The 25,731-nt window shown below is 41.9% G+C and overlaps 1 protein-coding gene across 1 annotated transcript; it reads left to right on the top strand.

Annotated features, from left to right (window-relative positions):
* The first annotated feature begins 685 nt into the window (after positions 1-685).
* plekhg4b (pleckstrin homology domain containing, family G (with RhoGef domain) member 4B) lies at positions 686-25,405 on the top strand. Its single transcript, XM_020612869.1, is given in 25 exon segments — positions 686-918; positions 6,063-6,260; positions 7,254-8,499; positions 10,813-11,013; positions 11,433-11,556; positions 11,824-11,917; positions 12,428-12,514; positions 12,698-12,814; positions 13,083-13,181; positions 13,444-13,586; positions 13,690-13,828; positions 14,588-14,710; positions 14,832-14,996; positions 15,176-15,775; positions 15,778-16,022; positions 16,254-16,503; positions 16,818-16,907; positions 18,394-18,618; positions 18,856-19,026; positions 19,118-19,295; positions 19,418-19,534; positions 19,849-20,115; positions 21,795-22,027; positions 23,373-23,442; positions 24,958-25,405. Coding segments are annotated over 24 exon segments (5,208 nt in total). The 5' UTR covers positions 686-867; the 3' UTR covers positions 23,418-23,442; positions 24,958-25,405.
* The last annotated feature ends 326 nt before the right edge of the window (positions 25,406-25,731 follow it).

Here is a 25,731-nt window from a genome sequence, read left to right as displayed (position 1 = left end):
CTAACAAACTGTCACTTTGCTGAATTCCACCAGTAAAAACACACTCTCCTGTAAATGAACTGGTTTTATATTAAAACATCCTCTTATTAAAAAGAAGAACCATTTTTAGACTTAATTTGTTTTAGAAATGTTGTACTTGTTTGCTGTAACACAAGGATGCCCCACATATGTCAGTGGTTTGTATGAACCAGTAAAGGACTGGGTAATCCCCTAAAAATATTAAAGGCAATGCCATTGTACTGAGTGACCTCAGCCACCAATCCTATGCTGATGTTTTCCTTTCTCTTTCCTTTTGAAAAGCAGCAGAATAAGCTGAAACCCTAGTCCATTCGTAGTGTCAGGACAAAGGGGGACCACTGTGGGGGTGGAGGGGAGCTGCTAGTGGAGGTAGAGGTGCAAGGGGTCAGAGGGAGCAGAGAGGAGTTAGTCAGAGCCCAGCCCCTGCTGGGTGGAGTGTTGGGGGTGTGCAGGTCAGGTAGTGTGGTTTTCTTTTTTTTTTCTGAATGCTGGAACTGAAGTTGCAGCAGTATGCAGTTATACAGCGGGAAGAGGCTCCAGCGGCAGAGCAAAAGCAGGGCGGGGGAGGTTATGTTGGAGTGAGGGAGAGAGGGTGAGTGACAGGGGAAGCCAGTGCACTGGCTCTCTCACGGTCTGACAGGAGTTTAGTCTGCTCCAGCTGCCGACACCACAGCAGGCAGAGAGAGAGAGGAGAGGAACTGCACTAGACTTGTTGATATCACAGCAATGACTTCCAGCACTGACGGAGTGGATTATATATCGGGTTCTAGTGCCTAGAATTGATGACACTTATTTATTTATTGAAGTTTGGGATTTCCTGGGGCTGTTGAAATGCTGTCTGTGGGCAAAATGCGCTCCAGCGCAAAGTGCCAGAGTTGCGACAGCTACCTGAGCATTAAGGTATGAGCTTAAAATACACAGTGAATTTCTTTCATTATCTTTTTTTACTGTGACTTTTTGCTGCCATTTGGTCTTGTGGTTTAATTTAAAACTTTTTTCTTTCTCTTCTCTACTGGCTGTAAATCTGGCCCCTTGGAAGCCTTCACTGATTTCTGTGCACATTCACATGATGGATGTTTTAAATGCCTCGCCTCACAGATGGCTGATATTTTGACTTCTTGCTCCATAGCCAAAGCGAGGGAAAAGGAACCACAGTGCTTTGTGTGTATTTCAAATGGTTTTATTTCATAGTTAGATCAGGGTGAAGACATACTGTATTTCCACTGTGTGCCATCATCAACAATAGTGGGCTTGTACCCACAAAAAAAGAATGAAAACAAGATTTGATGTACATGCCGTTTATTGTTTCTGGGGTCAGTGAAGTACAAAAGTTTGTATCCTCTCTGATAAGTCTTGTTCCTTTATCATCCTCCCACTTGTTTTGGTATGCATCCAGTCTATATTTGCCCTGCAGAGGTATCAGCAGCTTTTGTTTGTCTCCTTTGTCTGTGCTGTCTCTGCACATCACTGCTCTGATTGGTTGAAGGACCCCCCATTCACTTGTTTCTTATTGTTGGGTTTTCCTTTATGCAGAAGCCTAATCAGATATGTGAGTGGCTATGTTAGTTAGTGTGTTGTGTGCCGTACATCCAACTGTAGACTCTGTGAGGTCTGTCAGGGCTGCACAGGAACAATATCCTGTCAGTGTTGTGTACATCCTGTAGGACAAAGTCATTAGTTGCCTGCTGATGACATAAAGCAAGTCTTTCTCATAACTAATGGGAGATTCTGTTGTTTAGGCTATACTGTTTCCTTTGGTCTTACTAAAAATACCTGTTTGTATCCTTTGTTTTTTACCTGATCAACATGAAAACATATGTTTAACATAAAGTTAGCAACACATACTCTCACCCAATTATTATCTCTTGTTGTGACCTAACAGACCTAGGTATGTTTGTCACAAGCTCAGTTTGGGCTTCTCAGGGTTAAAGTTTATCTGCTGAGACAACATTTACTAGAGTGGCTCTTTACAATGCACATTACAGTTGTATGTAGTTGTTCATTGGACAGTGTACATGTGTTCGGAAATAATTCAGTTTGATGCTAGGGGATGTGTCTTAAGCATCACAAAGCAGAAGTCACACAAAAGATTTACAAAATGCATTGAAACTCCCAATAAATTCAGTGTAACAGAGCATTTAATATTTGATTTAGCAGAGGTGTTTGTTTGGCATTATTAAATAGTATCACTTACTTTGTTAACTCTACTTGACATAATTAAAAGATTTACAGCTGCTTCTAAATGTATTGCCCCTTACTAGTACAATGTGCAAACATTTTGTCTGACTTCATATCCCAGCCTCTCTCTTTACTTCTCATTCTCTCATTAGCTAGGATTTCTATTGACATACAAACTGCTGACTCAATGGTAAGGTCTCATAAGGCTCTTTTGTTTGTGTCCTGGTACCTGGCAGCAGGACAGGTCTGAGCAACCTGTGGCCTTTGTCAGCCCACTGCCTTTGAGGCTCTTTGCAGATTGGTTTGTGAGCAGCCCGTATGGAGGCTCCAGGACTCTCCTGTTACACTTCCCTGGTGGCTTCATGCTCCACTGGAGGCCTGGTAGGCAGCGCCTTTTGTGTCTCTGATCCACTAAATGTGTCAGTGACCACCTCACAATCACTCTCTCTCTCCCTCTGTCTCATTCTTTCACGACAGTGCACCCCATCTCTCTGTCCTTCCCCGGCTCTGTGTTTTGGTCTTTTTTCCACTTTACTCTCTAACACATGCTTTATAGGTAGCTATAGATTTATCCTATAAATGGGAGGGGGAGAATTTTGATAATGATGATCACTTTTATTGGCTAGATATGTTACACACACAAGAAATTTGTCTCTGGTACAGAACAGAGGCAGCCATCTGTGCTGCCATCTCACACATCTACACATGGGAATCAAACAACTGACCTTCTGGATGGGGGACAACCACTCTACCTCCAGATACACAGCTGAATGTAGCAGGAAGCTGATGGAGTGGTTGAAGGGAAGGAGTGATGTGTTGTCTGCAGGGGATCTGGGATCTGGGAATGGCAGTGCTACATGTGGTAATAGATTTGGGGGAGACAAGCAATGCTACGAAAAGTAGAAGTGGCATGACCTGGTGACACTATGGGATTCAAAAGCTAGTGTGCTGTCAAAGGTGACCTCCAAGTCCTTGACTTGTGGGCTGGGAGAAACTGAGGAATCATCAGTAGAGAGTGAAGCCTGACAGACTTGAAGAGTGGATAAAGAACCTATAGAGAGAACCTCTGTCTTATCAGTATTATGTTTGAGGAAACTGGAAGAAGTCCAAGATTTTTTTTTTTCATGTAGGCTGGTGAGACAAGAGGGCAGAGTCAGGTTTTGGGGAGGTATAGAGCTGTGAGTCATCTGTGTAACAGTGGGAATGAATAGCAGATTTCCAAAAAAAGAAACCAAGAGGGAGAAGATGGATTAAAAACAGAAGGGGGACTAAGACAGAGCCTTGAGACTGAGAAGGGAAATTTTTTAACTGAACAAAGTGAGGACAGTCAGAAAGGTATGAGGTGAACTAGGCAAAAGGAGTATCAGTTATACCGGTGGTAGCTGCTGTAAGTGGTTCAGGAGAATATTGTGTGAGACTATCAAAGGCTCAAAGCTAATGCAACATTTGACCATGCTTGATGTCTCTTATAACTTTGTTGCAAATTGTGTGCATTTGACCAGAATAAGTGCTCTCAGTTTGCATTTTTCATTGAGAAACAAAGGCCTCATCAGGCTACATACTCACCTTGTGCACCTCCTGAACAGCTGGTTTACCTACGGCACAGAGACGTGTCCCACCTGGAGTTTGAAGTCATTAATTATCACCTTAGTCCTCCATCACACAGGCAGCTTCCTACAAAGACCTGGCTTCGGAAAGGGTGGGACTTCCCAACCTGGCCCTGTGCTGGCAGAGTGTCTTTTCACACTCGTACACACTGCATTCTTCTGTTACTCAGAACAGATGGGAAGCTCAGCTCTGGTGCCGAAGCGCAACCACTACTGAGACATACCTGTATCTGCTGAGACATGCAGATATGCCATCCACTAGACAGGTGACACTTTCAGAAAAGCTTTAAATGCTTCCTGACAGTGGAAAGCTGTATCCTGTGTGCCTTTTCTACAGGGTGATGATGTAATGTGTTTGCCACTACTTTGAATATAAACAGCAGCTAATGTTTGACAGGGTGCTATTTTTGCATCTATATTGTAGCAGTGGATTAAATAGACAGCCACTCCTGTTCAACGGGCAGAATACCATGTGATTTATCATTGAGCTCCAGTCTCTGGAGTAGTTGTTCCTCACAACATTGTTTCTATTGCTGTCTGCCTTGGGAACCTGAAGAGAAACTTGCTAGGCTGTCCTAACTATGTAGTGAGGGCTTTCCTCCCATTGTTAGCTTTCCTCCTATAAAACACCATGTTATTCTTCTCCTCCCGGGTGAAACAGTGAGTAATGCCTAGAGACATTTTTGTCTTACTAAAAGCAGGCTGACTGCTAATGGAGGTGGGCGTTTTGTTTCAGGGCACCAGCACTGTACAGCACTCACCACTTAGAGAGGCGGAGTGCACAATGAGTGCCTTGTAGTGGAGCGCTGGCATGTGTACCACTGTGCTGAGCTGTACTCACTCTCCTCTAGTTGATGATGCTGAGCTTCTTAGATAAACAGGACAGATCCTAAAAAGGGTGAAAGATGGGCTGTCTGGCTAATTTCACCACTGCACAAGTGGTCTCATGATTTCTACACATGGCTTTTTACTCATTTTTATGGTCATATGAATTAAGCATAGACATTTATGTGCAAGTCAGTTGTGAGGAGCTGCATCCTCAGTCCTCATGTTCAATGTGATACATAGTTGTCGTTGTGTGGGCCTTTCCCTGTCTTTGCTATCTATTTGTGTGGTTATCACTGGAGACACATGTCTCTATTCCACCGTTGTGTTCCATTTGGGAAGGACAGATAGTTGAGGGATGTTTGGCCTTGGCTCTCATTGTTGAGAGGAAGGTCACAGCCTGAACTGTGCACATACAGTAACAACCAGACCAGGTCAAGCTCATACATGACTGCTGTAATCCCAGATGTCCCATCTGATTCCCTGACAAAATGTTGGCCATATCACCTGGTCTGATGGGGACATAGGTCACACAGGGTTCAGATAATAGCCAGTGATGACATGGTTGTTATTGTAAGGTAGCACTACTCCCTCCCAGCCAGAACTGGTGTCCAGTCTGGACTTTCCAGTTCAGCTGTTTGTGTCCACTGACAGTGACGTCACTCCTACCAGGTGTTTCCCCTCTCTTGGATGGAAAAAGACCATCATGGCTGACATTTCCTGTCATGTTCAAATTTCCTGACTGTCTGGCTAAGTGGAATCATTCTCTGTAAATCACATGCATATACAACTGTATGTGTATCTAAATGAATTTATGTGCCGCTGGCAGAAGCCTTGTAATTTTATCATAGTTGTGCAACAGTTATTTGGCTTTTAGGTGATGTAACGCATCTCAAAGTGTTTAGACTAGTGGGTACTAACTTGGAACTGAGACCAAGGGTCTGAAGAAAAATAAGGGCTTTTGCTTTTTGCTTCTTTTCTCATGCAGTGTTGAATATTTATAGAGCTTCACACATCTGAAAACATTCAAGTGCAACAATATGAGGAATTAAAATCTGTTTTTGGTTGGCCTGCTCACTGTTCGTGCCATAACCTGTGATAAAGGGTTACAAGTAGCTAGTGCCTTGTTTAAAGGGATCAAGGCAGTGGGCACACGCAGATCATTTAGATTCATTTATTCAGCTTTTATTCAGTTGTTCGTTTTATTTTATATTGTTTAAGCAGTGGGGAAAATAGCTAATTTTGATATTGACTTTAGTTACTTACAGCTCTCACGCTCTCTCTTTTCCCAAGCCAAAAACATTTAGAGAATACTGGTCTAGACTCACATTTCCAAATGTTTTGCTACACTATACTGTATATTGAGCATTGCTGTGAACATGAAAAACACTATTTACTATGTCCATCCTAAATCATCATTTCCTCCCCCCTCAGGACGCTGAGTCTTTGGACAACTGTATCCAGAGCATCTTGTCAGCCCTGTACCGCCCCTTCACTGCCACTGCTGCCACCGTCCTGTGGCAGCTCTTCAGTGTGGTGGAGCGGCAGTACCGTGGAGACGGCCTTCGCTGCTTCATTGACTTCTTGCTTCCTGCCAAGAGGATCCTGCAGATCATCCAACAAGAAACCTGTGTGAGTAGTTTTATAACGCTGACGTGACAGCTGAGGTTTGCTGGAGATATCTGATCTCATTTTAGCTTTTATCTGTATGGGAAAAAAGAGGAGACAGTGAAAGCAGGATGAGGATAAAATACAGTAAAAGCACCACAGTATCAGGCCATGTTCACTCATGCATTCCTAAACACTGGAATATACACATCTTGAAAGATAAACAACTGAAGTGATAAGACCAGATGTTTGTGACAAAAGAATGTGAGAACAGTGCTGCTGAGTGTGAATATCATTGCTGAGTGGGAAGGAACCAAGACAGAGCTGATTATTGTTCCAAAACAATCTGAAAAGAAGCCATCCTCTTCTGAATAAAGAAACAGAGGCAAACTGTGGTCTGCTTGAGAGGCTGCTATGGACTCTTGGGTCCAAAGTGAAACTCAGTATTCTCTCTCACAAGCTTTGATTGCGTGGGGTGAGGGCTGTGTGACCAAAGCACTGAAACGTTATTCCTGTGTATTCATCTCTTTGGTGATTATAGCAGTAGAGCAAAAGTTTCACCTAAGCCTAGCCCCTGAGAACAGCCTGCTGTGCATGAGAGTCTTTGTATCACAGGCAACATGAGAAGCTTCACTGGAAGGTGATCACTGATCAAGTCAAATTCAAGTCTTTGCCTTGACATTCATAGGACTGGGTGGAAAAAAAAACAGCCCTTGAGCACCGTGTCTTTGCTTCCCCTTAGGATCTGTTTTTTTATGCTGTTAGAGGAAGATTTGTGTTGCGGTTGCTGCGAAACCAGGCCTGATCAGACAGGCTCTTCCCTTTATTTGAATACTTACAGTGATTCATCCAGTGTGCCCCATGAAAACATCTTGCCTTGTTCAAGTTAAACGTGTGTTTGCTTTGCAGATGTCATGTTGAAATGATGCACGTCATAGCACAGTTTAGCAAAGACACACAGATGATGATAATATCTTATGAAAGTGGGTGTTGATTTTATATGTCTGTTTTTTTCAGGTGAGGTTCAGAGGACTGCTGTTCTATCATGAGGGGTGGCCTCTTTGTATCCACGAGAAAGTCATCCTGCAGCTTGCCCCCCTGCACAAAGTGCGACTAAAGCAAGGAGACTTCTACCTACAGATCGTCCCTTTAGGCCACAAGACTGCCAAGCTGGTGATAAAATGTTTGTCGGCCAGTGGGAAGGCCATTGCAGAAATCCCCATCGCGGAGAGCATGTATGGCAGCATCTTCACAGCTGAGTTCTTGCAGAATGTAACGCGTGACCGGAACCTACAGCCATTACAGAACTGTCTGCTCACCACCGGCACGGCTGTGTACAGGACATTGTGGAAGAACGTGGTCAACCCACTGTTTGTCAGCAGCACGTCGGACGCCATTATGGAACCACACTGCAGCAGAAGTGGCTTTCATGGCCATCTCAGCACCTGCAGTACCAATGGATCCACAGGGACCCTAGATAGTCACCGCAGTTCCAGAGAGTCCCTGCACTCCCAGGGAGCTGACTCCATCTTCTCTGAACCCACCTCACCAGCAGACAGCAGAAACCATATGGACCCCAGCAGTGAGAGCAATAGCATCAGTGCAGCAGACACTGCTACCGCTGTCATTAAGATTGAAAGACCCGCTGAAGAGTGTGGGATTGGACTGGGAGGTGAGGACAGTAGTGGTAGAGAAAGAGGGCAAGGGTCCAAGATGCTCTCCTTTAGTACAGACCTCAGTAATCCAGGCCCTCAGCGTCGCATCCCTAAAGACTCCGTGGCCTTTGAGAGCAGGAGGCTTTTCAGGAAATCTTACATGGAGGCTCTGCAAAACCCCATGAACTTTGGGTCCAGCTCTGAGTCCATCTTGGAGGAAAGTCCAGACCACAGTGCTCGCCTAAGAGAGAGAACAGTGACACCAGGCAGCAGCCCTGACACCCGGACCGCTTCCAGGGAACGCTTATCTCAGAGGTTGGGAAACCGGGGCTGGCTCAGTAGCGATGACGCCCGGCCCAGCACACCTTTACTTTACTTACAGAGAGGGTTACGGAGCGCAGAAAGACGTGCAGAACAGCGCTCAAAGTCACTGGAGAGGACTAACAAGGGAGCCCAGGTTAAAGGCCACCGGGAACGATCCTCCTCAGGAGGCTCAGGTAGCATCTCAACTAAAAAACTAATGAATGGCTATGCCCTTCATTTTGGGAGGCTCGATGTAGAGGCGGCTTCTTCTGCCTCTGAGAGGAGAAGCAGCAAAGAGGAGTCAGGTATGTGATGCTGCACTGATGTTCAGCCCTGTTGCAGCTACAGTGTACAAAAATCACACTTAAGTTGCTGTTAATTATATTACAGTGAGCACTGTGATATTCAGTACTGAGAAATCTACCTTTCTCCAGACATGACTGAATCTTCAGTGCCTGGCCTCATCATTTGCATGTTAAATAATACATCCTGAGGGTGTGAAGGCCAACTTTCACTCAGCTAGATAATGGTGATTATGGCAGGGTTGTGTAATTATGCCCTGCAGCAGGACTGGTTACAACAGTTCATCAAGTGGCTGGCAAAGGAGCCTGAGTTGAGACAGCTCATGACTCTGAAGCATTGATGTTACCATTGGAGACAGATTGCTTTTCAAAACCCACACAGTGTATTCTTTGGCATGTTCAGGGGACAGGTGTGACCCTACCCTGGAAACCAAACTTTACCCACAACCCTGTGTTTTTGTTACCACTATCAGTCTGGTTTGTTTTCTGTTGGTTTATACTGGGTAGCTCAGGAAAGCAGCATTGTGAGAGTACTTAGGGAATCATGCTATTTTTGGAAAACAGTTTCTTCCGTGAATTAAAATTTGAGGTGAAATATGAGTTTATTTCAGTCTATGAATCCTAACCCTAGACAATGCCAGGCCATAGTTAAAGCTGTGTGGCCTGATTAATTTAAAATAATACATCACACATTTGTTTATTTAAAAAAAATTCTTAAAGAGTAAACTACACCACCACTAAGGAAAAAATACAGTCGCTGAATCACTTTACTGTTGCTGAGATGAACTTAGAGGGGATTGTATTTCAGCCGTTGCAAAGCAGGTTTCCCACAACGATGTTTCAAAAGCAACAAAGGATCCTGTAAACCCTGTAAACCAACCACAGGGACCCCAGCATACCACAATGAAATGACCCTACGGTGTTACTGGGGCTGGGGGTAGCACTGATCCCAAATGGGTTGCCTCAATTACAAAAGTTTCCTTTGTGAACCAATCAGCCCATTGGATCCACAAAAAAAAAACCTTTCAAACTGTGCCTGTGTCTTTGGAGAGTCCATTCACTGCAGGAACACGAGACCTAACTTGCAGTGACTCATACCGCTCTGAAAAAAATGCTTCAGAAGGGTTGAATTGCTCATTGCTAACTCTGCAATATCAAAACACATCCTTATTTGATCAATACGTCAAAGCGGCAACCAGTGCAGATTTAACCCCTTTCATAGCTTTAAAATGCATCCAGCAGAGCCGAGACAAAACAAGTGTGGGATGGTACTAGGGAGGCTTTACTCCAGAAGGCCAGCCTGGCCACACAGTCACGCAGGAAATGCACTGTTTGAAGACAATAGAGGCTGAGCTGGGAGGGTCACAGAAGAGAGCAGGACAGTGCACAAGGGCGGCAACACACAATAGGTGTCCATCAGACACAGATGCTCAGTCACAGAGTAGGTTGAGCGAGCACCTATCAAGGTTTTATGTTATGTTTTATACTTTCATGGCTGATGTTTGCAGAAATGAAAGGGCCCGGACTATGATTGTGTTATTCTCTCTTTTAAATGGCTTTTTCATGGTGTCATAACATGTTACCACCAACCTTTGTCTTTGCCCAGTTCATACTCTGTGACAAAGATAGGAGACATATGGCATATTCAGTCATTTCTAAATGTAAGTAAAACTAATCTGATAAAATTACCAATCAGTATGTAAGTCACGTCTGTGATAACAGTAGCAGAAGGAGCTGATGAGGGAGACTTTTTGCACGGAAACCCCAACAAAAAAGCCGCAACTAAGGGGCCTATGAGTAGACCAGATCCTGTTGCTTCATAAACATGGGGCGCACCCGGCCCATGTACATGCCATGCATGACACAGAAAAGCAACAAAACATCACATTAAAGAGATTGAAAAACAACTGAAATGATTATTCTCAACATATCCAGTAGGGTACACACAGATACTGTACGTTGTATGAAGATTTGCACGCTTGTTTGCTGCTCAGTAGAACTAAGTTCGTGAACTGAACCATTGCCAGAAACAGAGCCTCTAGGTATGGAGGACAGAATAGGAGGAGGCGACGGTGTGGGAGTGTATGACTCAAGCTGACTAAACACCTGGTCTCCGTCACGAGTCAGGGTGAAGCTACCACTAAAGCACACCTGTCTCACCACTAATAAACACTTATTTCATGAGGTATTGTGGTTCTATAAGAAAGCACTTAGGTGAAACCAAGCTTCTAAGTTCTACTAATTATACTGTATTTTTGTCCGGTTGCTGCTCAGTAAATATCACTTAATGCTCACTATTAACAATTATCTCCATAGGAGCACGGGATGACATCAGCAGTGAGAGCAGGCGGCGCGGGTATAGTGTAGAAGAGTCACACAGTCCTAAAGCTGCCAATGGGACCGCCATTAGGCTCAATTCAGTATCAAGCTCTTTCTCTGAGAGTTACTCAGCTCTCCCCAAGCTGGTGTCAGAGGTCAATCAGGAGCTGCTCACATCAGGGGCTGTGATCTTGCCAGGTAGTTACTTTCATTTTTACAAATCAGCTTGTTTTATAGGTACCACCTACATGTTAGAATCCCCAGTCATTAAATTTGTATGTCCATTACATTATATCCCATGTGTCTAAATGGGCTTTTCTGCTGTTGGAACATCGCAGCAGGTCTTACTGAAGATTCTCCTCAAGGTTTTATTTCTTGTTAATACTTTGGTGTGTTTGATATGTGAATAAGGATGTTCTGAATGTTGCCCCTACCTTAATTTTAGAAGCTTTTAAGTGCTTGTTTGGCCTAAGTTCCCACTAATTTCATGTCCAAGTTAGACAGCACTATTGGTATTGCACGGTAAAGTTTAAACAGTGGCATTCTTTTTGTATAAAGTGAGAGTAGATATGTGTGAGTGTTCAGTATTGACCCCCTGCTGGCTTTCTCTCCTCCAGGAAACAGAGATCGCTGTGGGAGGGCAGTACTGCAGGTGTGCACGAGAGCTCAGGTGTGGGCCAGTGAGAGGTGGACAGTCAATGACCTCACAGGTTTACTGGGCTACTGCTACTCAATAATGCAGTAAGTCATACAAACTTGGGCTTTATTATGTTTAGCTCCCTAGCTGAATACAACTACTGTCCCACTCAGAATTTAGTAATCATTTTTTACATTTTACTAACATTTCCTAACACTGCAGATGTTGTTTTAGAGCTTATAGACATAATTTAATATGGGGAATTATCAGGAGTCTTGAGAATGAAAAGATGTCAGTCAGATGTCACCTGTCAAAATATGGCACTGCATGCAGTCAGGCATTTGACACCAACTTCAGTACTTTGGTTTCAGGAAAGAAAGGCGTGTTCAAGGCCTAACTGTTGTAATAGACAGCAGGAGGCAGCAACCTGTTCCAGCTCTGTTGTCATCTCTGTCTGAACTGCAGGTGAGCTCACACTGGAAAGTACATAATTGCCCGCCAACACACCGACAGAGGTTTTAGGCCCCACAAAATTTTTGTTGTCTTCTGAGCTATAATGCTGTTGCTTACAGAATTATTACACCATGGCAGTCCTCACACACTTCCTATTATTGTGCCTGAAAGTCTGCGACAAGGTTTGGTTTTTAAAAAAGGGCACCACTTAAAGTTGTAACAACTGCATTTCTAAGGCATTTTTTTGTAAAAGGCTGATCTCCGGGCTCTTGTGCAGAAGCCTGTGCGTACATGTCTGTTTTTAGCCAGTCGTGCCGAGCGGGGCGGCTGCAGCCAGCAGATGTATTATCATGTTCTGATGAGGAGTTGCTCACTTACAGTGTGAAAGGCTGATAGTTCTGTAAACCACAACACATACATTAGAACTCACTTTAAATACCCATTTTACATTTAGCTGTTCATGTATTATGTATTCATATATTATCCTGTTGCTATAAAAAATGGCATGTGAATGTTTTTCAGGCTTTAGTACCAAATGCCCTTTACTCAGTTCTCTTCCTAGTGGACAAAGAGGCAGCAGCCAAACCTGAGAAAGACATCAATGTGCAGGTAACATATCAGATGCATATGAGGTATTTCAAATAAAGTGAAATATTCATGTTGTTGAATCAGAGTCTACTTGCTACTGGACTAAGATTTGATAATGATGGCAGAATGTGGAAGCAAGCAGGAACTGACCTTTGTGACCTTAAGGTCAGCTTTGGAGCATGACAGGAGACACACTGACAACAGACTGAGACACTGTCATCTCTAAAGGCCTTGCAGAAGCACATCGACCAAACCCAGCTTACACGTGACCTGGAGGGCACCTTCCATTATGACCACAGCCACTGGATCCACTTTAGACAAGTGGGTATGATGGAGGTGGAGGGACTACATCATAAACATACTGCAGTTGTAAACTTACTTAAGAGCCTGGTAAAGGTCAGGATACCTTCTGACAAACTGCCTTTTCAGTTTAGGATTTTAGAAACACTGTGTTGCCAAAGATATGTATTGCTATGAGAAATGGCCACTTTGCGTCATTATAAACATGATCAGTTTGAGATATGGAAATATGACTTTCAAACCTTGCATTTCAGGCTGCTGTATGTCTTTCTCCCTCTTTCTCTTGCAGAAAATTGAGCCATTTGCCAGCAGCTGTAGTGCAGCCATCGCCTTCCTTCAGGAGTCTATCAGCACACTAAGCTACAGTGACAACCTGAAGACCTCTAAGGTTAGACTCGACCCCTGCAGGCAGTCTGGCCTTCTGATTTATGTGTCTCCACTGACACACAATACCTGCCTACTGGCTTCTTTCCTCTTAGTAGGAGTAAACAGTTGAGGAGTTTGTTTTATGGTCAGCTTTCTTTGTGCTGTTGAGGTCTATAACCTCAACAGGGTTTGGTTTAAAATAAAGTAAATATTTCACTTAATTTGTATTTTCATTCATTGTATTAATGCATTTCATTTATTTATCTGTCTCATTTTTGGTTCAGGAAGTGTCTGAGGTACTGGAACAGCAGAGGCATCTCATGAAGTGCGTGTTAGCTGACACCTGTCTGAACAGACTGCGTCTAGAGGGGGGAACTGTCCTCGCCCGCATCAGGAAGGAAGAGGCCTGTGAAAATGAAAACTACAGGTACTGCATGAAGAGTGGGCTGACTCTAAACCAGTCATCATAATATGCAGTACCTATAAAGGTAGAAAAATCATAACCTTTTTGGCTTTTTTTGTTCATACAGGGATGCTGTTGACATGTTGAATGCACTGTACAACCAAGTAGATGAAGAGGTTCATAAACTTGTGATCCTGTCCAACAAGTCTCAGCTACAGTTGGAGAGCATGCTGGAGGTGTGCAAGTTTGAGGAGCAAACCCAGCAGGTGATTTCTCTACAGACACTGTCACCTGTGCTGCAGGTTTTCGCTACGCAGCTTTTATTCTCTACTCTCATTATTAATTCACTACTACTACTAATTTCTTTCCTTTAATGACTTTGAAAAAGCAATTTGTGTTTTCATCTGCTAAAGAACCGACTATTGCAGTGCCTTCTTTTTCAGGGTGGTTCAGGTTTCATTGTCCAGGCTTCAGTTAGTACAAAATGCTGCTTATGGGCACTCATAAACATGAACGATTGTTTTTAAATTATTATTTGTTTTTTAAGCCTTGCATAGCCTTGTGCCTGTGTATATATCAGAGGTTCTGCACATCCACACCCCAAGTAGATCCCTTAGGTCATCCAGTCAGTTTCTACTGGATGTACCTCGATCCAGATTAAACCCTGGGATGAAAGAGCTTTTGTAGTGGCAGCTCCCAGACTCTGGAACAGTCTACCACATGAAATTAGAGCTGCCTTTAACCTGGCTTCATTTCATGTCTTCCTCAAAATATATTTTTTCACACAGGCATTTGATACTGGTGCAGTCTGAGGCTGTCTGATTAGTGTTCAGACTTTTTCTTTAATTATGTTTTTGTGTATATTTTAATTCTTTTTTGGTTTATTTTATATGACTGTTTCAATTCTTTTAGCTCTTTATACCCTCTGTGCAGCACTTTGTAACAGTTGTTTAGAAAGGTGCTATATGAATAAAGTTTCCTTTGCTTTGCTTACTAAATTCCTCCACAACCCTCTCTCTTTTCAGATCAAACTGTGGTTCAGTGTAGAGGGAGAGAAGCAGCTTGCACCTCTGGAATCGATAAATCTGTCCGGTGCCAAAATTAAGGAGATGAAAGAGAGGTTGGACCAATTTCTAGAGGAGTCGGTGGTAAATAGCACCACAAAACATTTCACAATTTAAAATTTCACTTACTGCTTGAAGATCAGCTTTTATGTCTAACTTTCAGATGACTGTCAGTGCTAAATGGGTCTTGCCTTTATCCTGACAGCACCAGCAGAGGCACGGCCTGCAGCTTGTGAAAACGTCTCCAGAGTTGCTTCCAGACTCTGTCCTGCTTGACTTTAAGCAGCACCTGGGCTCCATCCTAAGCAGAGTAGGGCAGAGGAAAGGCCAGTTAGACATCCTAAACAACCTGTATGAGTTTTATGACTCGGTAAGTATTTCAAACTGTTGTTGAGAGTGCTTTACAATGCTTATCATGGAAATCATCTTAAAATAGAATCCTGAAAGATGGATTTGGATGCCATCTAGTAATAGGAACTAGCTGTATTTAACTATATTGTGAGATACACTATAACATAAAGCATTTAAACCACTGTTTCACATCTGTAGGCAAACCTTTGGATGGACCACTGTCAGGATTATTTCCATCAGCTGAGTATGGATGGTACAGGTGTTAAACTTTCACCATCTGTGGTGCAAATCCTCCAGGGTTACTACACCGAGGCATCAAAATTCTCTATGGACAACTTCACCACCCTCAATGACATGGTGCTCTCGCTGGAGAGTCCTCAGCAGCTGCAGCAGTGGAACGCAGTGTGGCACAAATGTCAGAAGACCAAACAGCAGTTGGAAGAGACTTTGGCCAGAGCCATGATGGTATCAACAAACCCCACAGCTGTTGATACAGCAGCTTCTTTAAAGACTGTAGGAAGTCAGGTTGCCTCAGCAGAGAAACATGGAGCCAGTGCTTGTGTGCTTTTACCAGGGGCGATTACATCTTTGACTTTTGAGGACATTAAGTCTCATTCTACTGGGCCTTTCTCCAAAAGCCCCTCCAGGTCAGTCTCCTGCTTTTCACACTTCACTTCACCTGAGTGTGACAGCAAACTGAGGCACAGTCCTTCCATGTTTGACGACACAGACAGCGACTGCACCATCGACTCGACCATTTCCTGCCATTCTGAGCCCGTCTACTCCGGAGAGGCTCCCAGCCGATGAAAAAGATCATGAAGAAGACCATGAGCTATGAGCTGACTCCAAAAGAGAGCGGTCACTTAGACGTCAGTCATATTCACTCCTACACAGGTGTGTACATCAAGGGTTTGGAGGTGTCCGCAGAGAAGAAGCTGCAGAGGCCTGATGTGATGAGCCCTGCGTTGGGACGCAGCCGCAGCATGTCCACACCCTCCAGGATCCACAACAGACACAGTGACGGAGATGGCAAGAAACAGAGCAGGTGAGCAGAAGAACCCCAGACACAAAACCTAAGCTGAGATATTCATTTACGTGTTTGTGGTATAAAAATACCAAAAACACCAAACGCTCAAATTAAAGAGTGCCACCACCATGGAACATTATCGTTTTTAACTTTTTTCTTGATTATGTTACATTAATTATTATACCAATATTTTGTAATTAGCACCAGTATTCTTAGTCTTACATCCTGTGATGTCTTTCTGTTCACCAGTAAAGTACAGCACATCATGGATGAGATGATCTCCACAGAGAGGGAGTACGTTCGCTCTCTCAGCTACATCATCGAGCACTACTTCCCTGAGATGGAGCGCCTGGACTTGCCTCAGGACCTGCGGGGGAAACGCAGCATCATTTTTGGGAACATGGAGAAACTGTGGGACTTCCACAGTCAGTACTTCTTGAAGGAGTTGGAGTCGTGCGCCCACTCCCCACTCTCCATCAGTAGTTGTTTTCTCAGACACGTGAGTCCATACAGTTGCACAAAGTGGTTTGAATGTGCATATTGACAGGTTATAAACAGCATATGTGTAGTTTTTTATTTTTCAAAAAATGCATTGTTTCCAGTGTAGTGTTATGGGTTCGTTGTCATACTGTTATAGCTTGTGTACCCACATATGTAAGTCAGCTGTCAGCAACATAATGAGTGGAACTGATGGTGGAACCCATCTAGTTACAGTACATGTACTGTTTCTTGGAAGTTGAATCACAGCTTACTGAAATGTCAGCAGGCTTTTTTACTGTGGTCAGTGTTGTAACTTGTTGATCTTGTATGCAGGAGGATCAGTTTGGAATGTATGCTCTATACAGCAAGAATAAGCCCCAGTCCGACTCTCTGCTCAGCAGCCATGGGAACGAATTCTTTAAGGTGTGTCTGGAATCTCTGGCTCTGGTTACACTGTTACCACAATGACTGGTCTCAGGGTCATCGTCACTGTGGTATGACAATACCAGGCTCAGAAACAGCGTTTTAGTAGTGCAACATTAAAATGATCACAATATGACTAATACACTGACCTCTAACTGTATACAGTATACTGACAGTTTTAGAATGTCACAGATCATTGATCAGGCATAACATTATGACCACTGGTAGGTGAAGTGAATAACACTGACTATCTGTTACAGTGGTACCTGTCAGTGTGTGGGGTATATTAGGCAGCAAGTGAACATTCAGTCCTCAAAGTTGATGTGTTGGAAGCAGGAAAAATGGGCAAGTGTAAAGATCTGAGTGACTTTGACAAGGGCCAAACTGTGAAGGTGAGATGACTGGGTCAGAGCATCTCCCACACTGCAGGTCTTGGTGGGTGTTCTTGGTCTGCAGTGGTCAGTACCTACCAACAGTGTCTAAGGACAAACAGTGAACCAGTGACAGGGTCATGGATGGTCACTGATGATGAGGTTGATCTACTGTAGATTGAAGTTTAAATTTCATTTGTCCTTTTAAAAAGATTCTACTTTGTTTGAATCTTTGTTAAAATGGTTGAAAATGAGAAACACTGTACATTGGTCTCTATGAAGAGAAACATTCAGCAGCTACAGTGGTGATGTCACACCCAGAGTGGAGAGGCTGCTGAATTGGTCTAAATGTTATCTCTAACTTTTGCTCATGACCATAGTTTTCGCTTCTTTTACGTGTTTTTCACTGGATGGTTGACACATCTGTGCTCTTCCTGGCAGTAGATCTATGGAAGCAAATTGATTCACACAAGATGCTCAGTGAGCTGCAGAGTGACACAAGTCCCGACCGACTGCCGCACTGACTCTTGTGTCCATGGTGTTAGGAAGGTGGTCATAATGTTGTGGCTGATCAGTGTAAACTGATATACAATAAACAAAAGGAAATAAAAGGACGGGAATAGAAAAAATTATATCTGAGTTTGACCCAAAAACAAAATAAATCTCACAGCTTTTTTTTAGCAGATGTTCAGTTATTATGGAGATGGTTGGGCAGATCATAATCCTGTTTTGTGTATAAGGATTTGAACAGAGATAACTGAGTTAATTTAGGAATAATTATACCTGCTTTCACCTTAGTGCACTGAAAGGTTTATATTTCAAAAATACATTTTAATAAACGTGTTTGTTTATGTTCTATTAATATTGAAAAATGAATATCAGCTGATGTATTTGATTTTAAACTCCTTATATGTGATACTAATATTGAATAAATGTCAAATACAGGTGCTTTGAACCAACAAATGACTACTGGCTGCTGTATAAACAGAGTACAAAACAGATTTGACTTGCAGTTTATTTCACCAGGTCTTTGGCATTTGCATCAGTAGTCCCATATTGGAAAGACTTGCAGATTAGCAATAACACTACAGCACTGATCTTCACTGTCTCTCCAGAATAAGCAAGTAGAGCTGGGGGACAAAATGGACCTGGCGTCCTACTTGTTGAAGCCCATTCAGAGGATGAGTAAATATGCGCTGTTGCTAAAGGACCTGATCAAGGAGTGCAGTCAGTCCCAGGAGCAGGAGCTGAGTGACCTCCGCACTGCAGAGGAGATGGTCAAGTTTCAGCTTCGCCATGGCAACGACCTGCTAGCTATGGATGCCATTCGGGACTGTGATGTAAGTAGTAATACGTGTGCACAGAGCTGTGTACTGTGATAAACATTTTAATGTCAGCATGCTAGCTAGCCAAATGCTACTTAACATTACTGTAAGGCAGAGGTAAGACAGAGGTTATGTCATCTATTTTTGTAATGGAGGTCATCTTGTCATGTATACAGCAGAGTGAGGTCAGAATCCCACCAGGAGTTGTATTGTTTTCTCTGACGCATGTGAACAGTCATGTTTCCTCTCCAGGTGAACCTGAAAGAGCAGGGTCAGCTTCGCTGCCAGGATGAGTTCATAGTGTGGTGTGGACGGAGGAAGTACCTCCGCCACGTCTTCTTGTTTGAAGATCTCATCCTCTTCAGCAAAACCAAGAAGATAGAAGGAGGATATGATATTTACATCTATAAACAGTCTTTCAAGGTAAGAGTGTATTGTTTGAAAAGGACTTTTTGTCAGTTTTCATACTGCTTGTATAATTATGGCAATTTCTTATTATTTCTTTTGTATTTAGACGGCAGAGATCGGTATGACTGAAAATGTTGGGGACAGTGGCCTGCGCTTTGAGATTTGGTTCCGTCGGAGGAAGTCACAGGACACATTCATACTTCAAGCCAGCTCTGCAGAGGTCAAGACTGTGTGGACAGCCATTATCGGCAAGATCCTGTGGAGGCAGGCGCTCAGAAACAGAGGTGTGTTACTATGTCGGATTTGAAGGCCTTTAAAGGCCACAAAGTGACATCTAGATCCCTGTTTACCCAGGTAACACACTTTTTTTTTGCCTTTAAGGATATTCATGTTTTTTGGATTCCAGAGTTGCGTATGCAGGAGATGGTATCTATGGGGATTGGAAGCAAACCTTTCATGGACATCAAGCCTAGTGATGCAGCTATCAGCGACAGAGCCATTGACTACATCATGAAGGGGTCAGGTGAGCTGTCCTTGTACACCTCTTGTATTTTAAACCTGTTTATTCTTCATTCCCTTTTCTCTGATCCTCCTACTCCAGCATACATGTACAGGTATAAGCAATTTGTTTACCTCACAATCAAACAGATTTTGTGATGTAAACACCCCAGATATAATCTAAGCCACAGAGCCACACAAATTTATTTTACATTATATTTACCTTGCATTGCCAGAGATGCTGTAAAAATGATTGAATGAAGAACCCGCTATATTCCTGTCACTTTTCTCTCTCCCTCTCACGTTCTCACAGTTCATCATGTTTCTCTTTCTGCCCAGAGTCTAGGACGAGAGCTTCCATCGCCGTGCCCTCATTTGAACATGTCACATCAGTCAAGAGACCTCACTCCACCATCTCCAACAGCAGCACCTCATCGTCCAGCAGCCAGTCATCCTCCTCTCTGCTGGGCTCACTCAATCTCCATTTCTACACCTCACCCTCTCACCTACACACACATCCCAACATTCCCTCTCTTGCCCAGTGGCCCTACAACTGCATAGAGGAAGACGAACTGGAGCAGGACGCTGGGAGCCGGCCCTCCATGAGTGAGTGGCTGTTTTTGCTGTTGTACAACCTATAATCTCTGTTTATTTTGATGATTGATTATTTGAAGCAAAATATATGGAGCTTTAAAGTCTTAATGTCTAGGATTTTGCCAGGATTACTGTCAGTCACAGTGTCTTTATTGCTGGTGTCACTAGAAGTTGCCGAAGTTCAAATCCTACATAAAGGAGCTTTATTTATGGCGGACTTGGTGACTGTTCCCACACTGACTGAACATCTTGAATTCTTTTTTTTTTTTTTTTTACTTTTTATTTTGAGTTTTGTCATTACAAACAGAACAGTCTGAGACAAGATCAATACGGTGGTATGTAAAATGAAGCAAATACGAATGTACATTTAAAAAAAAAGTATAGTGATAAAAATACCACAAAATAATAAAAATAAAATAATAAATGTGCATAGTGCTGCTGAAGGGTCTTTGATAAAATTAGAGATGACAAGAGGAGTATGGAAATATCTGATTTTGATTTTCCAATGAAATTCTTTCCATTGCTGACTATTGATGCCTTTACACGTGTTTTCCCATAGTTTGTCTTCTGTTATAGTGTTTAACTCTAGCTCCCATTTCTCCTATATATTCAAGGTGTCATGAGTAGTGTGAGAGGAAGGTCTTCTGTAAAGACTGGAAACTATTTTTGTTGTTGAATGGTTATGTTCTGCAATTGTAATGAAATATTGTTCTACATTATTTGGTTTTCTACTAATTCTTTCTTTCTCATTGTGATTCGTGGCATGCTGTCTAATTTGGAAATACCTATAAAGTTCATTTGATGGCAGGTCGAATTGTTCTTGGAGTTGTGAAAAGGACTTCAAATCTGTTCCCTCAAACAGTTGATTAATTGTGATCAGGCCCTTCATGGCCCATCTCCTAAAGCCATGATCCCAAGTGGAGGGTGGAAAATCTGTATTGCCCACTATCGGCATGGCTCGAGAGACTGATCCAGTGTCTTTTAGCATTTTTTTAACTTCTACCCAAGCCTTCAAAGTGTGTTTTGTCCAGTCATTTCCGATTTTCATTTTGTTAATACATTTTAAATCGATAAAGGGGAGAGTGAGTAAGCGTACACCTTTAGTTTCACCCTGTTCTATTTGAGTCCATCCTACTTCCTCATCTCCCCCAATCCAGGCCACAATTGCAGCCAATCGAGCTGCCCAATAGTAGAATTTCAGGTTCGGTAGAGCTAGGCCGCCCTTGTTTTTGAGCATATAAAGTGTTTGTATTTTTATTCGGGGCCTCTTATGTTGCCAGATAAATTGGGAGATCAGTCAATTCAACATAGTAAAAGTTGAAATGGGGGACTCGTATGGGCAAGGACTGAAACAAAAAAAAGGAGACGTGGAAGCAGATTCATTCTTATACTTTCCATTTTGCCCAGCAGAGACAGGGGGCGCATCGAACCAAAATCATTCCTTAGCTGTTTCATTAACCTATGATAATTGGCCTCATAGAGCTTTGTAGATTGTGGCGTAAGAATTATTCCTAGGTACCTAAATCCTTGTTTAGACCATCAAAAGGACACCATCTTGTTAAGTTGGTCAGGTCATTGCCTCTGATTTATTTGAACATCTTGAATTCTTGCGTGAATAGGAAATGTATGGACTTCTTGCTCGATCCAGTAATAAAGTAATAGAGTGTCTTTGTCCCTGTGTTGTTTGACAGTCACTGAGAGCTCAGAGACATCTTCCCAGTGCACCTCCAGTGACAGTGTAACAGGGCTGAGTACCCTCACTATACCTGGGCACTCCAGCATCATCATGGACTCCTACAGCAGCAACAACAGCAGCAGCGAGCCCTCCTCCTTCCTTTGCCCCTCCACACTCACCTCCTCAACACCGTCGCTATTCCAGAAAGATGAAGACCTCCAATCTCAAGGCACCAAGTTCATCACAGCAGTGAGTGTTTGATTCATTTCGTATTTACAGTATATTATTTTATTTTGTGCAGTACTATCACATTGTTTCATGAGTTTCATGTACTTTGAGAATTATGGCCTGGCTGCGGTGACACCTATTTATATTTGGAGGTGACACCTATTTATATTTGGAGGTGACACCTATTTATATTTGGTCTCTCTTTCTCTCACCCTCTCTGTGTTTCACGGAATCTTAAGCCTATGTTTGTACAGAGTTGTGAATATGTCATTCTAAAACGCTTTTTTTATACTCGTGTTCTTTCACGGACTGTCAAACAACATTAACTGTTAATCACATTAAGTGCTTTTTACACTGTTCATTGGTTCTTATTGTTTTTAAATTTTGTCTAATTTTATATCAAAAGAAATGTAATGTATTGTCATTATGTTTGTGCCTTCACTTTTTCATTGCACCTGCTGTATTGTTCACATCTAGCATTTTATAAAAAGCCTGACATGTCTTTCTCCCTGATCCTGTGAGTCTCTTTAAGCTCATCTATTAACATGGACAATAAAGCCCACAATTTCCTACACTCATTTGCCGGTTTGTTAGGCACACAAGCTCAAATGAATGCAGGTTGTTACAGCACTCCTTCAGTTCATCCTACTTCTTAATGTTCTGTATTTGTTGAAACTGTTTTAGAGAGGTTGTTTGTATGACACATTGTATATTTTGTTTACATATGTGCATTTTAAGTATTTATATTCATCACACTTGTTTATTCTGTTTATAAGAATTTGTACATCTGGATGCCCTGGAAGCAATACGTAAAATGTTATTGTGTTACTTTTTCAAGCTGTGAAGAAAACGCGTTGATGCAGAAACATGTAAATAAAGTCTAAGATCTTATCATTTTTAAAGTGGTCCTGCTTTCTGGATGTACTTTTTGTATTTGCTTTCATACACAAAGAAACAGCTCTTTAGAAAGAACAGTGATAGAATAGTTTTAGCACTTTCACATGCAATGTTGATTATGTGTCTATTAAAGCCTAAAGCCAGGAGCATATCATATAATTTTGATACAATCAGTCACCTACTGATTAAGCCTTAGATCAGTCAGAGCTGTCATAATCATCGTGTTTATTTATTTAACAATAATGTGGAAAACTGTCGTTTACAAATGTCTTTACATGTAGATGACATTTATCTATACGAGGAACTGGCTAACACATTATAACCAATGTAGAGAAACTCATTATTTAAATGATCAAGTGTATTTTTAAATTTCAGGCTCCTGACTTGAAGGCAAATGGAAAAGAAGAGCTGCAGCTTTGGTTTCATTCACTGCTTGTTGCTGTGTTTTTTTTTTTTTGTTTTTTACCAGAGCAAGACCTCTCACATAGCAGTAGGCCTGTCTACTGTGGTCTGACTCAGAGCTGAGGGGTTTGACCTCAGTAAGTAACTGTGTCACCAGGGTGGGCATCTGGGTTGTTTCCTTCACAAACCAATTGAATACTAATCTGTTGCTGTGCTGCATGGCAAAGTGTCCTGACAGGCTTCGGGGGGGCTCTGGTTCTGATGGCTGACTTGTTTGATTAACTTCTGCCTCTTCTTCAAGTTCTCCTCTGGATTCCCCTGTCATTTTACGCTGTGCATCCATTTGACATGAGTGTGAATCATGTGTCATAAAATATCACATAGCCTAAAGAGTTTAATGTACGGTTGAACACATGCATGCTGTGGCACAGCCTTTGTTTTGCTTTTGTAATGCATTTGCGGTTTGAAGTGCTTTTTTTTTTTGAATGACTGAGTTTTGTGTTTTCAGCAGCTTTGTTTAACTTGTTTGATTGCAGTGTTCAAATTGAGCCTTTGTTCCATTTAAGGGGGAAAACTGAATTTTAGAAAAATAAGACTGCATAATCCCAATTTGCTTAAACTTTAAATGCACAAACTACTATAATGCAAATTGCAGTATTACATTGGGTGACCTGGAGACTGTAGGAGGTGAAGGGAACTGTCATCTGTAGTTATATTTGAGCATGTGAAAGCATGTGGGTCAAATAAGAACTTCAGTGTTGTCATCTGTTGTAGGACTTATATGACAATAAAATATATATGGTCACAATCACTCAGTTTTCACTACAACCCAGCTATAGTTAAGTATGTGACAAGCTTTTAATTAGTATGGCCCCAGGGAGGAACGTTATAGTCTTAAATATAAAATATATTCCTTTACATGTTTTTGTAAAGGTTTAGACAAATATTTTTAAGTATTTTTAACACCTTTCTCAATAAAATAACTTCCCTAAAATCTCCCTCCTATTTCTATTATTCATTCAAGCTCAAAACAAGTGGCAAAAGGAATTTTCATTTATAAATAGCACATTAATATGGTCATAAACCTAACACTCAGTATAAAGTTATAGCAATGTTATGAACTTTTAAGTATGAAAAACTATGTATGAAAGGAAATCACTGAATTTTAGGGTAGCAACATGGTTTAAGGTCAGGGTTAGCTGTTAGGCAAGTAGTGGTTATGGTTAAGGTTAGGATAAGTCTACAGGAAATGAATGTAAGTCAATATAAAATCCCCACAAAGAATGAAAACACAGCAGAGTCTGTGTACATTTATGCACTGCATAAAATTGCATTAATATGCCATCAATTGGACATGACATTTTACTTTTTCTATATTCTGTGACACCCGTCTTTATCTTGTAAGCAATACTGATGTAATGTTATTTCATTACTGACAGTTTTAGGAATTCGGAGTAAACCCTATCCATAGAATTACTGGTTTGAGTAAATCTATCAACTTGAACATCTGTGTTCTGTAATGAAAAAGGTGTTTAAAATGACCCTTTAGTTGACTGTCATCAAGCATTGCATGCCGACCAAAGTCACATAATTTGGACACACAATGATGGTTTTCTAAATCCCCTTTTTCTTTTTTCCTTCTTTCTTCATAGTTGTGAAGTCTCGAACGTGAATGCTACTTGATGCCACAGCTTTGCATATCAGGACCAGGAGATGAAAAGCAGAAGAGTCTAGCCTCGGAGCACTAAGGCTAACTCACTGATGATACTGCTAATTGGAAATATATACTGTCCTGATGGTACATCAGCGGTCAGTACATTTGTTTTAATGAGCTACATATGAATCAGTGTTTAGACTGTCGATGTTTTTTGTTATGCATTTTACAAAAAAGGAGAAAGAAAGTAAAGATAAGAACATAGCCGGCAGATCAAACCAACAATGTTGTACTGTTACATTTCTTTTATTGCCAGCCCTGTGTTGTGACAAGTTTGTACAGATTATTAAAATGTTTAAAACATGTTGTTTTATTCATTTCTTTGCCACAGTCAAACTCATGTCCACCAGCAGTGTAACAAGAAACAAAAAGTTAATCTCTGATATACATCTCCTTCATACAGTGCCTTGCGAAAGTATTCGGCCCCCTTGAACTTTGCAACCTTTTGCCACATTTCAGGCTTCAAACATAAAGATATAAAACTGTATTTTTTTGTGAAGAATCAACAACAAGTGGGACACAATCATGAAGTGGAACGAAATTTATTGGATATTTCAAACTTTTTTAACAAATAAAAAACTGAAAAATTGGGCGTGCAAAATTATTCAGCCCCCTTAAGTTAATACTTTGTAGCGCCACCTTTTGCTGCGATTACAGCTGTAAGTCACTTGGGGTATGTCTCTATCAGTTTTGCACATCGAGAGACTGAAAT

The sequence above is a fragment of the Monopterus albus genome, unplaced genomic scaffold, assembly GCF_001952655.1.
Source record: "Monopterus albus unplaced genomic scaffold, M_albus_1.0 scaffold127.1, whole genome shotgun sequence".
Classification (NCBI taxonomy): Eukaryota; Metazoa; Chordata; class Actinopteri; order Synbranchiformes; family Synbranchidae; genus Monopterus; species Monopterus albus.
The sequence above is the reverse complement of the archived record's forward strand: the minus strand, read 5'-3'. Positions and strand labels throughout refer to the sequence as shown.